The sequence below is a fragment of the Gobius niger genome, assembly GCF_951799975.1.
Source record: "Gobius niger genome assembly, chromosome: 22".
In the NCBI taxonomy this organism is placed as follows: Eukaryota; Metazoa; Chordata; class Actinopteri; order Gobiiformes; family Gobiidae; genus Gobius; species Gobius niger.
Genome location: NC_136873.1, coordinates 14,868,065 through 14,884,169, shown reverse-complemented (window position 1 = coordinate 14,884,169; position 16,105 = coordinate 14,868,065). Strand labels below are relative to the sequence as shown.

At 37.5% G+C, this 16,105-nt stretch overlaps 3 protein-coding genes across 3 annotated transcripts; 2 read left to right on the top strand and 1 right to left on the bottom strand.

Moving 5' to 3' along the window:
* Nucleotides 1-851: 851 nt before the first annotated feature.
* Nucleotides 852-5,176, top strand: mrpl55 (mitochondrial ribosomal protein L55). Its single transcript, XM_079581332.1, has 3 exons — nucleotides 852-1,025; nucleotides 3,479-3,662; nucleotides 4,925-5,176. Exons 1-3 carry the CDS (start codon nucleotides 982-984, stop codon nucleotides 5,075-5,077), a joined length of 381 nt encoding a protein of 126 aa, XP_079437458.1. The 5' UTR covers nucleotides 852-981; the 3' UTR covers nucleotides 5,078-5,176.
* An 859-nt stretch (nucleotides 5,177-6,035) lies between these two features.
* Nucleotides 6,036-8,652, top strand: rpl36 (ribosomal protein L36). The gene is made up of 4 exons (XM_079581327.1): nucleotides 6,036-6,094; nucleotides 6,350-6,444; nucleotides 8,178-8,312; nucleotides 8,537-8,652. The coding sequence occupies exons 2-4, from the start codon at nucleotides 6,352-6,354 to the stop codon at nucleotides 8,624-8,626; spliced, it is 318 nt and encodes a 105-aa protein (XP_079437453.1). The 5' UTR covers nucleotides 6,036-6,094; nucleotides 6,350-6,351; the 3' UTR covers nucleotides 8,627-8,652.
* A 1,271-nt stretch (nucleotides 8,653-9,923) lies between these two features.
* haus8 (HAUS augmin like complex subunit 8) lies at nucleotides 9,924-14,496 on the bottom strand. The gene is made up of 9 exons (XM_079581220.1): nucleotides 14,414-14,496; nucleotides 14,167-14,231; nucleotides 13,694-13,755; nucleotides 13,430-13,607; nucleotides 11,963-12,066; nucleotides 11,740-11,898; nucleotides 11,506-11,647; nucleotides 10,231-10,372; nucleotides 9,924-10,087 (listed from the first exon to the last, which is right to left on the bottom strand). The coding sequence occupies exons 1-9, from the start codon at nucleotides 14,476-14,478 to the stop codon at nucleotides 9,961-9,963; spliced, it is 1,044 nt and encodes a 347-aa protein (XP_079437346.1). The 5' UTR covers nucleotides 14,479-14,496; the 3' UTR covers nucleotides 9,924-9,960.
* Nucleotides 14,497-16,105: the final 1,609 nt, after the last annotated feature.

Here is a 16,105-nt window from a genome sequence, read left to right as displayed (position 1 = left end):
AAATGTATGAAAAAGTGGCAAAAATGTCACAAAAATTGACAAAAAATGGATAAAAAATGGACCAAAAAATGTACAAAATGTGACAAAAAAATGATTAAAAATTGACGAAAAATTGACGAAAAAAGGTCAAAAATGTGACAAAAAAAGTGACAAAAAATTGATTAAAAATGACAAAAATGTGACAAAAAATTCCAAAAAAAACGATCAAAAAATGTCAAAAATGTGACAAAAAATGATTAAAAATTGACGAAAAATTGACGAAAAATTGATTAAAATGTGACAAAAAAGTGACAAAAATGTGACAAAAAATTACAAAAAATTGATAAAAAAAAGTCAAAAATGTGACAAAAAATTGATTAAAAATGGACGAAAAAATGTCAAAAATGTGACAAAAAATTCCAAAAAAACGATTAAAAAAATGTCAAAAATGTGACAAAAAAATGATTAAAAATTGACGAAAAAATGACAAAAATGTGATAAAAAATTACAAAAATGTGACAAAAAATTACAAAAAATCGATTAAAAAAAAGGCAAAAATGTGACAAAAAATGTATTCAAAATGGACGAAAAAATGACAAAAATGTGATAAAAAATTACAAAAAAGTTACAAAAATGAGTTGAACACCCAACAAAAAAATGTTGGAAAAAAAAATCTGATGACGTGAGGAAAAAGATCCTCTCGGTTCAGGCGGGAGTTAAGAGGTTAACCATTTCCCCGGCCCTCACCTTAATTTGTGTCATGATATCTCACGTTTCCACAGCAGACTGTCCCTCCGGAGCAGACGATCTAGCACTAACCAAGAAGAAGTCAGTCGCTCTCCACAAGGCGGCGCTAAAGAAACGCACGACGAACCTTTGACGACGAGTGTTGGCGAAGTGTTTCCGTGTGTCGGGGTCGTTCGGTCGTTGTTCACATTTCTGATCGGTCCCCGGTGTTGGACAGGACGCTCGTGTGAGAGCACATCCCCGGTCTCCTGCAGCATGTCTGTGGGCCGTGTCTGCCGCCCCTGGAGCCTGCTGTGCCGGTAAGACCTCTGCCCTGGGACTGGGACGAGCCATGACCCCAGGACAGTCACACACCACGCTTTTAGTTCTGAGAGACTCACACTGACTGACTGCTGGAGTTATCACGCTGTACAGAAGTGCATATTTGCATTTACAAGCACCTGTTTCTCTCCCCAATGCACTAAATTCTCAAATAGGAAAAATATGTTTTACACATCACACAAATTGTAATAAGAATATTCGTGCTTTATTCCAGAAAGAGCTTGTATCTACTCCCCATGTTGTATCATATTGGACCCAATTTGTAGGTTATATTTCATGGAAAAATATATGGACACTTCCCAACAAATTTCTGATAACAAATAAAGTATATATTATCCAGTTAATTCTTTTATGACTAAAGTCAAAAGGGACATTGACGTGAACTGCTCTTTTTGTGGAGATCATCCAGAGACAACATTTTTTTGGGACATGTTCTTACCCCAAGAAATTCTGGAAAGACTTAAGTAGTTTTATAATTGGACATCTATACAAGGACTTTACATTGAAATGGGAAAACGTCACTTTTTGTTTCTTCAGAAAGCAAAAGAATGAAGACGTCTATTTTGTTATTAATTTACTTATCCTTTTGTCCAAATTTTATATTCACAAATGTAAATATTCTAAGCAGAAACCTGTCACATTTAATCAGAGTTAAAATGGCTTAACTGTTCCATTTTACTCAAGTCTAAGTAAAAAGTAAAGACCATTTCAGACTGACATCAATTATAAGAAACAAAACATAACAATAATCTCTGAAAATACTACTTTCCAAGGAAAATACAATCAAATATATAATGATAAATATTCTGAAAATAAGTATGATTCGTGTTGTGATTTGTCAGAGCACTGAAAAGCCTTTCCCAGAATGAATGGAAGAAATTTAAATAAATCAGTCTGACAGAGTAAAACACAAATCTCTGAGGCATTTAAACAGTCTGGGTATTTAAAAAAAAAAATCCAAAACAGACAAACGATGCCAATTTTAAGTGAAAAACGTAATTATTTTATTATATTATTCTTTCTATAACTGAGTTGGGGATCAAAGTTGTGATGCACTTTGAGGTTTCGCTGAAATGTAAAGTGCAATATAAATAAAATTTATTATTATTATTATTATTATGCATTACTTTTCGATACAATACACATTGGAAAACAGTATTTTATTCCAGCCCTAGTTTTGACCATTTATAATTAAGGCTGAAACTAATGATTATTTTGGTAATGAAGTACTAATGAGTATTTCTGATCAGACGATTAATTGTGTGGATACAGAAGTTGCATGAAAACCTTTTACAGCATGAACTAAAGGTGCACTTTTACTGGTAAAAAGGCACTAGGACTGAACTTGGGTTGGGCGACATTATGTGAGCATGCCATTCCTCACTTGAAAGCTAAGAACCTCTAGAATTCAGACTTGATTGGGGACAGGTGATGGGATTGTTAAAGTGGGAGGGAGCCCCTTTAAGTTAATTTCCAAACTGTTTTAGATAAGAGGCGAGTCGTGTCTCACCATTGCTCCTATTAGGGATGCACCGATCCGCTTTTTTGAGCTCCCGATCCGATCCGATATTTTTGACACTTCGTCTGGCCGATACCGATCCGATACCGATCATCCGATACAGTCTTTTTGTATTATTAGATTTTTATATAATATACCGTATATCATTATATATTATTGCCTATGGATATTTCCAGTTTTACCACTAGTTTTATCAGTTGTATTTTTTTCATAAACATGGAAGACGTTTTGGCTTTAGCTTTGAATTTTAACCCCTTAACTCCCACCTGAACCGAGCACATTTTCTCCAGTTTGGCTTTACCCCAATCCAAAAGCTTCTGGAAAAAAGGTGTGAAAATAGCGACAGAACTGAGACGAAAACGATGATGAAGATGTGGCAAAAAAGTGAGAAAACTTACAAAAAAATTACAAAAAAAGACACAAAAAAGACAAAAAATGTGACCAAAAAATGACAAAAAAGACCAAAAAAATGACAAAAAATGTGACAAAAAAATGACAAAAAATGTGACCAAAAAAAGACAAAAAACACAAAAAAAAGACAAAAAAAGACAAAAAAATTACAAAAAAAAGACAAAAAAAAGACAAAAAATGACAAAAAAATGACAAAAAATGGATTAAAAAACATTGCAAAAAAGTTACAAAATGAGATCAATACCCCCCAAAAAAGATGGAAACAAATTTGATGACATGAGGAAAAAGATCCATTTTGATGAGTTTTGTAGGTCTTAGCTTTCAAATGAGGCGTTACACTGGCCTACAGGATTTGGGTAAAGCTGAACTGCAACAGATTCACGGCCGTCTTGTATCGGACCCGTCCAGTCTTCAAATCCGATCCAATCCGATACTGAATATCGGATCGGTACATCCCTAGCTCCTATGCTGATGTTGTGTTTTCTTTGTGTGTTGGTCCAGGGCTGCTGCCGTGGCGTCTCCGTCCCGCCTGCTCCACACCCGTGCCGCCCTCCTGAACTCTAACCGGAGCAGTGTGGTGCGCTGCGGGCGTCAGGTCTACGAGAGGAGCTTCCCCACACTGCTCCTGCGGCCCGACGGGTCCACGGTGCACATCCGGTACAAGGAGCCGCGGCGCCTTCTGGTGGTGAGTCCGGAGTCGCACCCTGTAGCTGGGATTAGCTGTTAGCTTTTCTGTGACGGCGGGCGTGAAAAGTGACCCTGACAGTTGGTTAGTGCTAGATCGTCTGCTCCGGAGGGACAGTCTGCTGTGAAAACTTGAGATCATGACACAAATGAAGGTTAGGGCCAGGGAAATGGTTAACCTCTTAACTCCCGCCTGAACCGAGAGGGTCTTTTTCCTCAGGTCATCAGATTTTTTTCCCAACATTTTTTTGTTGGGTATTCAACTGATTTTTGTAACTTTCTTGTAATTTTTTTGTCCATTTTTAATCAATTTTTTGTCACTTTTTGTCACTTTTTTGTCACATTTTTTTGTCACAAATTGTCACATTTTTGACATTTTTTCGTCAATTTTTCGTCAATTTTTAATCAATTTTTAATCATTTGTTTATCACATTTTTGTCATTTTTTCGTCCATTTTCTCGTCCATTTTTAATCAATTTTTTTTTCACTTTTTTGTCACAAATTGTCACATTTTTGACATTTTTTCGTCCATTTTTCGTCAATTTTTAATCAATTTTTTATCAATTTTTTAATCACATTTTAGTCATTTTTTCGTCCATTTTTTCGTCCATTTTTTCGTCCATTTTTAATCCATTTTATGTCACTTTTTTGTCACAAATTGTCACATTTTTGACATTTTTTCGTCAATTTTTCGTCAATTTTTAATCAATTCATTTGGTCCATTTTTTAATCAATTTTTTGTCAATTTTTTGTGACATTTTTTGTGACATTTTTGCCACTTTTTCATACATTTTTCGTCACTTTTTTGTCAATGTTTTCTCACTTTTTTTGTCACATTTCCATCATTGTTTTATTGCTATTTTCACAGTTTTTTTCCCAGAAGCTTTTGGACTTGGGGTAAAGCCAAACTGGAGAAAATGTGCTCGGTTCAGGTGGGAGTTAAGGGGTCAACCTTACGGAATAGGGTTCGGATTAGGATTATTTGTATTTTTAGACAAACCAACACATAGATCTATACAAACTCACAGCAGACCGTCCCTCCGGAGCAGACGATCTAGCACTAACCCTGAAAGTTGTGAAACGTGCTTGTGAAGGCATCCACGTGAAGAGCTGGGATGTTAGAAATGTGTGTGGATATAAAGCACGAACAACCGCACTATGGAAGCCTATTGCATTCACTTGGAATCATTTTTGTTTCAGTGAGCAATCAATATGTGTTATATAACTTGTTTTGGCTCCTAATGTTTCTCCTGTGGTCTGCAGATGCCCGTAGACGTGTCCACTCTGTCAGAGGAGGAGCGGAAAGCCCGGCAGAAGAAGAGAGAGGGCCGGAAGGATACCGAGAGTACTTTGACGGAGGAGTACAATGACAACTTCAGATCCGACCAGTACACACGCTTCTGGCAGAAGAAATGACCACACGTTTTTTCCATCTGTGGTGCTTTGTGTTGCTTTGTGTTTATTTAAATGTCCAATAAAGTCTTGTTGTATTTGTCATCGTGGACTGTCCTGAATGAGCAATAAGCTGCACACTATTCACTACCGAGAATATGATGAAATTAGCCTTAGCCCATCCGCATGAAACGAAATCTCTGTCTGCACAAATGAACGAAAGCGTCAGAACGTGATATTCTACCACAAAATTTGTCATTATGTCTAGCAAGAAACACTTTTGCATTATCTGTAAAGTAAATTTTCCTTTGTCCTCAAGTGCTGACACTATGATCATAATTTAGAGAAAGTTCTCCCTGATGGTGTGCGATGTAAACAGATCTTTTTCCTCACATTGTTGCTGCTGTGTCGTCACTTTATTTTCATTGCTCACTTTTCTGTTGCTCTTTTGTTACGTTTACGTCACATTTTGGTCTTTTGTTGCATTTTCATCCTCGTTTTCATCAAATTTTTGTTGCTATTTTGACACTTTTTTTTCCAAGAGCGAGGAGGGAGTTTAAAACAATCTATTTGTACCAGGCGTAATAGTTGTAGAAGAGTACCTAGTTAGGGGTGCATGAAAAAAAATTATTAAGTGAATAAAATAAAATAAGATAAAATAAAATAAAATAAAATAAAATTAAATTAAATTAAATTAAATTAAATTAAATTAAATTAAATTAAATTAAATTAAATATAAATAAAATATAAATAAAATATAAATAAAATAAAATATAATTAGAATATAAATAAAATATAAATTAAATTAAATTAAATATAAATAAAATATAAATAAAAAAATATATAATTAGAATATAAAAAAAATATATATAAAAACATTATAAATAAATAAATAAATAAATAAATAAAAATAAACAAATACACACAAAAGTGCGCAGCTTGTCGCCGCAGGAGGCGCTGCAGTACCCGTGTTAAACGCCTCTTCCGGTTCTCTCTCCCTCGCTGCCGTCCTTCCGGTTTGACCGCCATTACTGAGTGCAGGTAAGAATTCCCCCCTCAGCCCGTTTACTCATCATCCTATTCTAATCTGGGCCATCTTTAAGTATTTCCATGAAGTAATGCGACATTTAGACTCATGTCACATCTGTTGTGTGTTTCTGATGAATATTGCCTTCGTTAGTCTCAAGATAAGAGTTGGCTGCCGTACACTGTCCAGCCCCGGCTCCGCTCGCCTCTTTCCCACACATTGAGCGCCTGTCCCCGGTGAACACGCTGACCCGCTCCCGTCTCTTGCAGATATGGCTATCCGCTACCCCATGGCCGTGGGCCTGAACAAGGGCCACCCGGTCACCAAGAACGTGACCGCCCCCAAGCACAGCCGCCGGCGCGGGGTGAGTGACGGCCGCTTGTTTTGAACGGTCCGGGCCGTGGCTCGGATTGACGCATGGGTACAACAGTCATGTCTTACTGAAACTATCCAATCAAGGGGTTTCTCTGTGAGCGATTATCTGGTTAAACCACCTGCAGAGCTGCCACATGCTCGTAGCTGCTCGTGTACTTGTGACAATACGCTTACAGTAACTCTTGACTGGTTGGTATGGATTTGTCGTTAATCTTAGTTTGTGGTTAATCGTATGTTTTTCAGGTATAATTATGCCACATGCTGTAATTTATTTATAACTTCACCTTTCTCTCCTCGGGTTTATATTTAAGTTAATTCTGTCAAAATTGAAGTGTGTAAAATAATTGTGCACATCACATTGCTTTCTGCAAAGTTTAGAAGTTAAATAATGTTTTGCCCCAAAGCTGCCTTTGATCAAAGTGATCCAAAATCCTCTCCATCCGGTTTGATTGAAAAGCTTGGGGCTCTCTACTCTACATGACGTGTATTTGGGGGTCCCTATTCGAGTTTCTGGTCCTACAATTTAGGAACCGAAATGGTATCTAACCTTTGCTAGCCTAAATTGGCACATGTTGGTCAAAAGCACCGAAATGTTAATCCTAAACACATTTTTTTTACCCAAATGTAGCATCCAATTTACTTAACAATATCAACATTTTCCTCATTCCTCTGTTTTATTCATTGTTTGCTAATCTTAAGTCATGAAGTACACTCTTAAATGTTGCTTTAGTGGCATTATGTAGTATTCAAACAAATCTGCTGCTGCCTGTATATCCTGTGACTGAGCTGAGACTTCATGCTAGTAGGCTTAAAGGAATATTCCACCGTTTTTACATACTGAGATATGTTCTTACCTTAGCTTTGATGAGTTCTTTAGGACCTGTCTGATCTTCACCCGTGCTTTCAGTCACGTAAACACAGCGCAGACGGCGTTAGCATTTAGCCTCTCCCTCTCTCCTCTATAGCTCCAAAACTGGTCAAGATAGAAGCTACCAAGCTCTTCCACGTTTTCCCTATTTAAATATGGTTACGTGAAGTGTTACACTACAAAGTATAATACACAAAATTAAACAATGTGGATTTTCTAAGCGGATAAAAGGGGGAACTATATTGTAAGGCGTAATAATACCAGGAGTAGTTTGGCATCCGCACAGTAAAGTGAAGATTACTGCGCAGATTTCGAACTACTCCTGGTATTATTACGCCTTACAATATAGTTCCCCCTTTTATCCGCTTAGAAAATCCAGTTTAATTTTACTAATGTAATTATACTTTGTAGTGGAACACTTCACGTAACCATATTTAAATAGGGAAAACGTGGAAGAGCTTGGTAGCTTCTATCTTGACCTGTTTTGGAGCTATAGAGGAGAGAGGGAGAGGCTAAATGCTAACGCCGTCTGCGCGGTGTTAACGTGACTGAAGGCACGGGGGAAGATCAGACAGGTCCTAAAGAACTCGTCAAAGCCAAGGTAAGAACATATCTCAGTATGGAAAAACGGTGGCCTATTCCTTTAACGCTAGTCATGACAAGAACATGAAATCCCTTCTGTTCTCCTGTAGATGGCGCCAGTGTTGTCCAAATGTTGAATTGTTAGAGCACGTTAATCCAAAGATGCCCCATTTTGACCTGTTGTTGCCATTGCCGTGCTGCGTTTCCATTAAATGTCTCTAATTCTATTGCATCATGTGTAACGTACATCTTTGTGACTCCTTCTGCCGCAGCGTCTGACCAAGCACAGCAAGTTTGTGCGCGACATGATCCGCGAGGTGTGCGGCTTCGCTCCTTACGAGAGGAGAGCCATGGAGCTGCTGAAGGTGTCCAAGGACAAGAGGGCGCTCAAGTTCATCAAGAAGAGGGTAGGTTCACGCTGCGATTACACGGAGAATTCCACAGTTTCACGAAAAGGTCGCCTCCCAATGTAGTGTTTTTAGCCTTATACGTCAAATTAAATTGGAGTTGAAACCTGGTGTAGATTATATGTGCATGTGGATGTCAAATGAGGAATGGCACGTTCACATATAGTCAATCTGCTGATTGTAGTTCACCCCACATTACCCTGACCTGCTTATTGTGTCTGCAGATTGGAACTCACATTCGCGCCAAGAGGAAGAGGGAGGAGCTGACAAACGTGCTGGCCGCCATGAGGAAAGCTGCCGCCAAGAAAGATTAACTTTGTGAATAAAAGCTCCAAAACGAGTCTTGCAAGTCTTTTTCTTCCTGTATTTGACCGTATAATTGTTTGACCCTTAAAATGATGGTCTGTAAGTTCGTTTTACAAATTTAAATTGGATTGCGTATGATCAACGTCTGGGCCTGCAATTAGACATATGCATATCCAATTTTTGTAACTCAGAAGTCCCCTTTGTAGATCAATGGAACAAATGGTCTGTTAAGCACTTGGTGATCAGAGAATGAGGAGCGGTTTTCAGTTTCCAGAGTTGAGAGCATCATTTAATGTTTTGCAATTTTAAAGACTCATCACTTTTAAGTCATCATGCAGCTCTAATTGAGATCAAATGTGTGAATGTGAAGCTCATTTGCATCACAATTTCCTTTGGGATCACTCGAGTATTTTGTTATGGGATTTCCATTCTGACAAGTTGGATCACCCATTATATTTTGCAACATTTTTATGGAAGAATATTTACTCTATACATGATTTCAACTAGAAACTTTATGAAAGCTGCGTTTTTCACTGTTCAAAGTGAATTTTTGGCCTGATCACAAATGTTACAAATGTCATTTTTTGTTGTTTGGTATAAAGGCAGATGAATAATTTAGGCAAATTTCTTGAATACACAAGGTAATTGTGCCGCTGGTCCATAAGAATCAATGGATTATAAAGTGTACATTAGTGGTTCTGGGTTTCAAATAATGATTTCATTAAATATAAAATTTGCATGAAAATACTCAAACACTTGTGATGACTAATCTGACCGGGTAGATAGAGTTGACGCGCGCACTCGAGCATTCATTTGATAAACTTAATTTACGACAAAACTATATCAATGACATGGCAACGCGGTCAAAAACTGTGCTTACCCATATACTCTACCACACCGCACCCACTATGACGTACCATTCATTCATAGATTTACACCAGACCACAGCGCAACACACAATGGCTGGAACAACACTTATAGTAAGATGATATTCAATGTCACCTTTAAATCTGGTTGGATTTACCCGGCTCTGGGGTAAAATGAGCCACAAGAAATGTCTCACATTTTTGAAGATGCAAATAGCAATCATCCCAAAATGTATGGAACCAGTAACATTTAGTATGTTATAGTATATTAGACTGTTATTACACAACCGCCAAAGCAAAAAGTGTCTCATCTTATCCCACTCTCCCCATCTGATCCAACTTGAAAACCTATGATATCTCATTTGTTCCTCCAGTACTTGAGTAGAATACATCCAAATGCGAGGCCCACACACAACTTTTTGCTGATGCAATACTTTATTATCTTTAAATAAATCCTATAGTGTGAGTGCAATTCCTCAGGATTTCGAGGAGAAGAGCTTCTGAGTGCGAGCAGTTCCCAGCTGCTCCTCTTCTGAGGCCTGCTGCACGTGGATGCTTTGTTGGCCGATCAGGGACGACAACTCAAGCAACTCCGAAAACGCCCTGGAAAGTGAAATGGCATGTTGAACACAAGTACGAGAGAATGAAATGTGGTTCAGTAAAGTACAATCACGAGCCCAAATCCAGCTGAATGAAACAAAAAATACAGATAATATGGAAGGAGTTAAAACATGTAGTGGCTTTACCCAGACAGGTGCTCACTGATGTCCTTGGAAGTAGTTTTCATGCTTTTAAGACACCCGAGAGACGTGCAGTTGTCTTCTGTGTTTCCACGTGTGCACTGTTCAAGCAGGGTTTCACTGTCTTTTAAGCAGGACTCGGCTTTACCTACAACGGTAAAGTGTGAAAAAATAGTTTCCATAAATAAACCGATGGGTCAGTTAAGGCGAGACACTGCAGGTTCAATTTTAAAATGTCAATTTCAAACTTCGGCTGTAGAATACTGATATCAATGACAATTTTGCACGAAAAGGACCAAAGTTGCCAATTATTTCAGCGACAAAATCTATATAATGGATAAAGCCAGGTTTAAATGTATGGCTTCATCATCATTTTTCCCAGTGCTGATTTTTGATTTTTTTAAAGGAATAGGCCACAGCTTTTACATAGATAGAAGCTACCAAGCTCTTCCACGTTTTCCCTATTTAAATATGGTCACGTGAAGTGTTCCACTACAAAGTATAATTACACAAAATTAAACAATGTGGATTTTCTAAGCGGATAAAAGGGGGGACTATATTGTAAGGCGTAATAATACCAGGACTAATTTGGCATCCGCACAGTAAAGGGAAGATTACTGCGCAGTAAAGTGAAGATTACTGCGCGGATGCCAAACTACTCCTGGTATTATTACGCCTTACAATATAGTTCCCCCTTTTATCCGCATAGAAAATCCACATTGTTTAATTTTGTGTAATTATACTTTGTAGTGTAAACATATTTAAATAGGGAAAACGTGGAAGAGCTTGGTAGCTTCTATCTTGACCTGTTTTGGAGCTATAGTGGAGAGAGGGAGAGGCTAAATGCTAACGCCGTCTGCGCTGTGTTTACGTGACTGAAGGCACGGGTGAAGATCAGACAGGTCCTAAAGAACTCGTCAAAGCTAAGGTAAGAACATATCTCAGTATGTAAAAACTGTGGCCTATTCCTTTAAGCTCAAAGCTCAATAAATCAGACTCGGATTTAGATGTTAAATATCTCCCAGAAAAAGAGCGTCATCTCAGTTGGCTTTCGTGCTTCACGCAGAAAGTACAATATATGTGAATGAAAAAGGGTGTGAAACCGACCGGTGTGCTGCAGTGTTGTAGTTATTTCCGGGGGGAAAAGCGTCGCAAATGGGGACTTTTGACTTTGCCCTGAGATTAACACTAAGACGCTAAGAGATAATTAGTTTCTACCTGCTGTGTCTCGCCCTTAGACATTCAAAAAAAGATGTACTAAAAGTAAACCGGTGTTCCAACCTAGAAAATCCTGTGGCTCTCCGTCCATGTAGAAATTCTTAACCGCCAATTCGTGCCGCGTGGTGTCGACGGCGGCTGCAAAAGACTTGTACTCTTTTGTAAATTGTGTGGCTGTTTCTGCTACAGGGGTCAGCGATGTCATCTGTGTTAAAGAAAAGAAAGAAAAAAGTTTAGTGCTTGCTTTGTAGCGCAGGAAGAAATAAGTTCAAAAAGCCGCGAGAAAACCGGACAAACCTGCAGGTCCAATAGCTCGCTTAAAAGTCTACTCTTCTCCTTAAACTCGTGCCGGCACCTCTTCTCTAAAACCTCACAACGCAGGGACTCCTCCTCTTCCATCGCTTGGAGAATCCTCGTTTCTGCCTCAGCCCGAAGCTTTGCAGTATTGTGCTCCATCTAAAAAGTAAAGCGTACGTGCAGTCATTCCTTTTGGGATGAATAGTGTCTTCTAAAAACTCACCTTTGCAGTTAGATAGGCCAGTAACAACGTTTGCTGCTCAATTTCTGTTTTGTCAAGCTCAGGGTTCCAATCAGGTTCGGCGATTTTCTCCAACACAGTTTTTTCTAAACAAGGATAGGTTCGGTATCGGTTAGAATGAAAGCGCTTTGAATAAAAAGTAAGTTAATAGTGCGTATTTGAGCTTTCAGTGACCCAGAGGCTGTATGAGTGGTTAACATGGTGCCTTTACTTTCCATCCATCCTCTGGGACCTTTTTTTTTTAGGTTTATTGTAGGTGCTCACTGCTGATGGATCCATGGTAATGTATACGTTCTAGGGCTGTGCAATTAATCGAAATTCGATTACGATTTCGATTACAACAGTGAACGATTACAAAATTAGCATAATCGCAAAATATGTATTATAATTTTTTTTTTCTTCTTCTAATTTTTACCTTTCGGATTTTTGTCACTTTTTTGCTGGATTTTTGTCACTTTTTTGCTGGATTTTTGTCTTTTTTTTCTGCTGGATTTTTGTCACTTTTTTGATGGATTTTTGTCACTTTTTTGCTGGATTTTTGTCTTTTTTCTGCTGGATTTTTGTCACTTTTTTGCTGGATTTTTGTCTTTTTTCTGCTGGATTTTTGTCACTTTTTTGCTGGATTTTTGTCTTTATTTTGCTGGATTTTTGTCACTTTTTTGCTGGATTTTTGTCACTTTTTTGCTGGATTTTTGTCTTTATTTTGCTGGATTTTTGTCTTTTTTTTGCTGGATTTTTGTCTTTTTTTGCTGGATTTTTGTCACTTTTTTGCTGGATTTTTGTCATTTTTTGCTGGATTTTTGCAATTTTTTTGATGAATTTTAGTCTTTTTTTGATGGATTTTTGTCATTTTTTTGCTGGATTTTTGTCTTTTTTTGCTGGATTTTTCACAAAAAAAAATTTGCTGGATTTTTGTCATTTTTTTTGCTGGATTTATTTATCTATTTTTTGCTGGATTTTTGTCATTTTTTTGCTGGATTTTTGTCTTTTTTTGCTGGATTTAAAAAAAAAAAAAAAATTTATGGATTTTTTTTAAAGGCAACAAATAATCATTTGAATAATCGTGATTTCAATTCTGACAAAAATAATCGTGATTATTATTTTTTCAATAATCGAGCAGCCCTAATACATTCCATAAATGAAATGATCCATGAAGTAAAATGTGTCCTGGGTGGGGCTGGATACCATTAAATGACACCAGTATGGTATCGTAAGAGAAGTTTAGGTCTTACTGATCTAGAAAAGAGACCACGTTTTGATGCTGTTGGTCCAGAACGGGGGTCCCGAGTTGTTGGTTGAGTGATTTTGGGGGTTTTGGGAACTCTTACCAAGACTGCCGGGATGAAAAGCAAAGACAAGCCAACCCCCCATAACCACTGAAAGGTGAAATACGCACCAATACCCCCTCCCCATAAAAAGTTGCATAATGCATCTTCAAACAAATAATACCTTTAATCGCTGAAACATCAAAATCTGGACATAAGCAGTGCCCGTCTGTAAAAGTTGACTGTAGCCTCGGAGGAGTGCACACCTTGGGTCTGGGTTTAGGAGAGGCAGGTCTGGGTCTGGGTTTAGCCAAAGCAGGTCTCGGCGGAGGGGCCATCGACTCATTGTGGGATGAATCGCTCTGCAAATGTCGAAATGTACAAATATGACGGCTATGTGAATTACACGAGTAACAAATTCATTATTGTACACATTTCACAGTCCGACCTTTGAAAGAACCGATTTCTCTGCAGATTGAAGATAACGTGACTTCACAATTGTGCCACTTGCTGAAAAAAGTACACACCATGTTAGAAGGAGAGACAGACTCTGGGCTTTAAGTCACTAGATATGTTATTTTGGAGTACTCTTTTGACAGACATGTGACGTCATATCGCTAAGCATTATGGGATTAGCAGCCATTGTAAATTAGTGGAGATTTTAAAAGTTAAAATACTGGAGTTATTGTTCACATTAAAACACTTGGACACCACATTGTGTTAGATGTATTTACCAGCAGTAACTCTGCAGCTAACAGAGTTGTTCCACGTCTTTTTTCTCCACTTTTTATACTGTTTTTAGCTAATGTTAGTCTATGGAAATGTATGCTAACCGCTGCAAAGATGGCGGATCTCCATGGTAACTGTGGACATTCCCGAACTCTATAGAGCAAATAAATGGTAAAAACACATCCGACTTACATTTGACGCTTTTCTTCGTATTCCCACTGTTGTTAGCCTTATTTGTGACATTTCCGCCCTTAACACTGACATGGAGAACATGATTATCAGCACAAAGACACTCCAATCCACCAAGTGAGATGTTTTAAGTCAGACGCAGCCAAGCGAGGAGTAGCAGAAAAACGCTATTATAGCACGAGTCTAAACACATGCATGCCCCATTTTCTTTGACACTGGCCATGACAAAGTTTGAGCCAAGCGAAGTTACCTTTTAGTTTCTGAAGACGCCGTTTTCAAACTCTTTGGCACAGTTGATGTTCTTCTGGACGCCATCTTTGTTGTTGTAAAACCCGCCCGGAGAGTTTATGCTAAAGCCACGCCCCCCGTGACATTTCATTGGACAACAGATACGTCACGTGGCGCTTCCGGTAGATTTTACCACTCACTAAAAGCAGGGGGTGCTGAGAGACAAAATTTACCCCCAAAACGCTTTTTCTGCGCATATTTCCTACTTTTTAACCTCTTACCCTCCGCCTTAACCGAGCGCAGTTTCTCCAGTTCGGCTTTACCCAAATCTAACAAGTTCTCACCTGGCGCTTTACAGCATATTGGCCAGAGTAACGCCTCATAGTCAAGACGTACAAAACGATTTTTGTTGTTTTTTGTCACATTTTTATTTATTTTTTTGGTCACATTTTTATTTATTTTTTGTCACATTTTTTATTTATATTTTTGTCAAATTTTTTATTGTTTTTTGTCACATTTTTATTTATATTTTTGTCACATTTTTACTGTTTTTTGTCACATTTTTATTTATTTTTTGTCACATTTTTATTTATTTTTTGTCACATTTTTTATTTGTATTTTTGTCACATTTTTATTGTTTTTTGTCACATTTTTATTGTTTTTTGTCACATTTTTTATTTGTATTTTTGTCACATTTTTATTGTTTTTTTGTCACATTTTTTATTGTTTTTTGTCACATTTTTTATTTATATTTTTGTCACATTTTTGTTGTTTTTTTGTCACATTTTTATTGTTTTTTGTCACATTTTTTTGTTTTTTTTTGTCACATTTGTATTATTTTTTTGTGTCAATTTTTCATTTATTTTTTGTCCATTTTTTATTGTTTTTTTGTCACATTTTTGTCGCTTCCTTATTTTTTTTTATTTTTTTCACTTTTTCCAATAAGCTTTTACATTTGGGTAAAACCAAACTGGAGAGAAAGTGCTCTGTTCAGGTGGAAGGTAAGAGGTTAATATTGCTTGCTGTTCCCAAACTATCCACCAGGGGGTGCTGCAGCCCCCTCAGCACCCTGGGTTCCCACGTGCATGTTTCTGAACATTTGAATTTTTTCTTTCTAGATTTGAGGGATTACTGAAATGTGAACTGTTTAGACATCTTCATCATTTTGGGAGGAGAGACGGATCATTGATGACTGAAAGTTATCCCAGATCTTTTCATTCCACTTTCAATGATGAAGTGCCACATTGTATTCTTTTGATTCTACGAAAGTACTCAGTACTCTCAAATGAAAGTAACTTCACCTGAGTGCAGTTCTAATTGAATATTCAAAATATATCTACTCAGTTACTCCCCAATACAAACAAAAAGGTCAGGATCTGTGAAAGTTTGTACAGCGCACCCAGAGACTCTGAACATGTACATTATGTTAAATTAGGTCTTATATGTTTTACCAAATCTGTGTTTCAGGTTTGTGTAACTGAACCCAAGTCCCCTTTAAGATGCAACCACTATTTGATAAAGGAAATACATGATCTGTTTATGTTTATTTCAATGAATTTACATATAAACTGCTTTTGACAGCATCACTCACCGACAATGTTGGTAAATGTTTGTGTTTTGGCCTCACTAAAGCAGTTATTTTTTTGTTGGAACTAGAAGCAGTGTAGTCTAATTTATGTTGTTCTACTCTTGTAATTTAAGCTAGAAAAAAGCC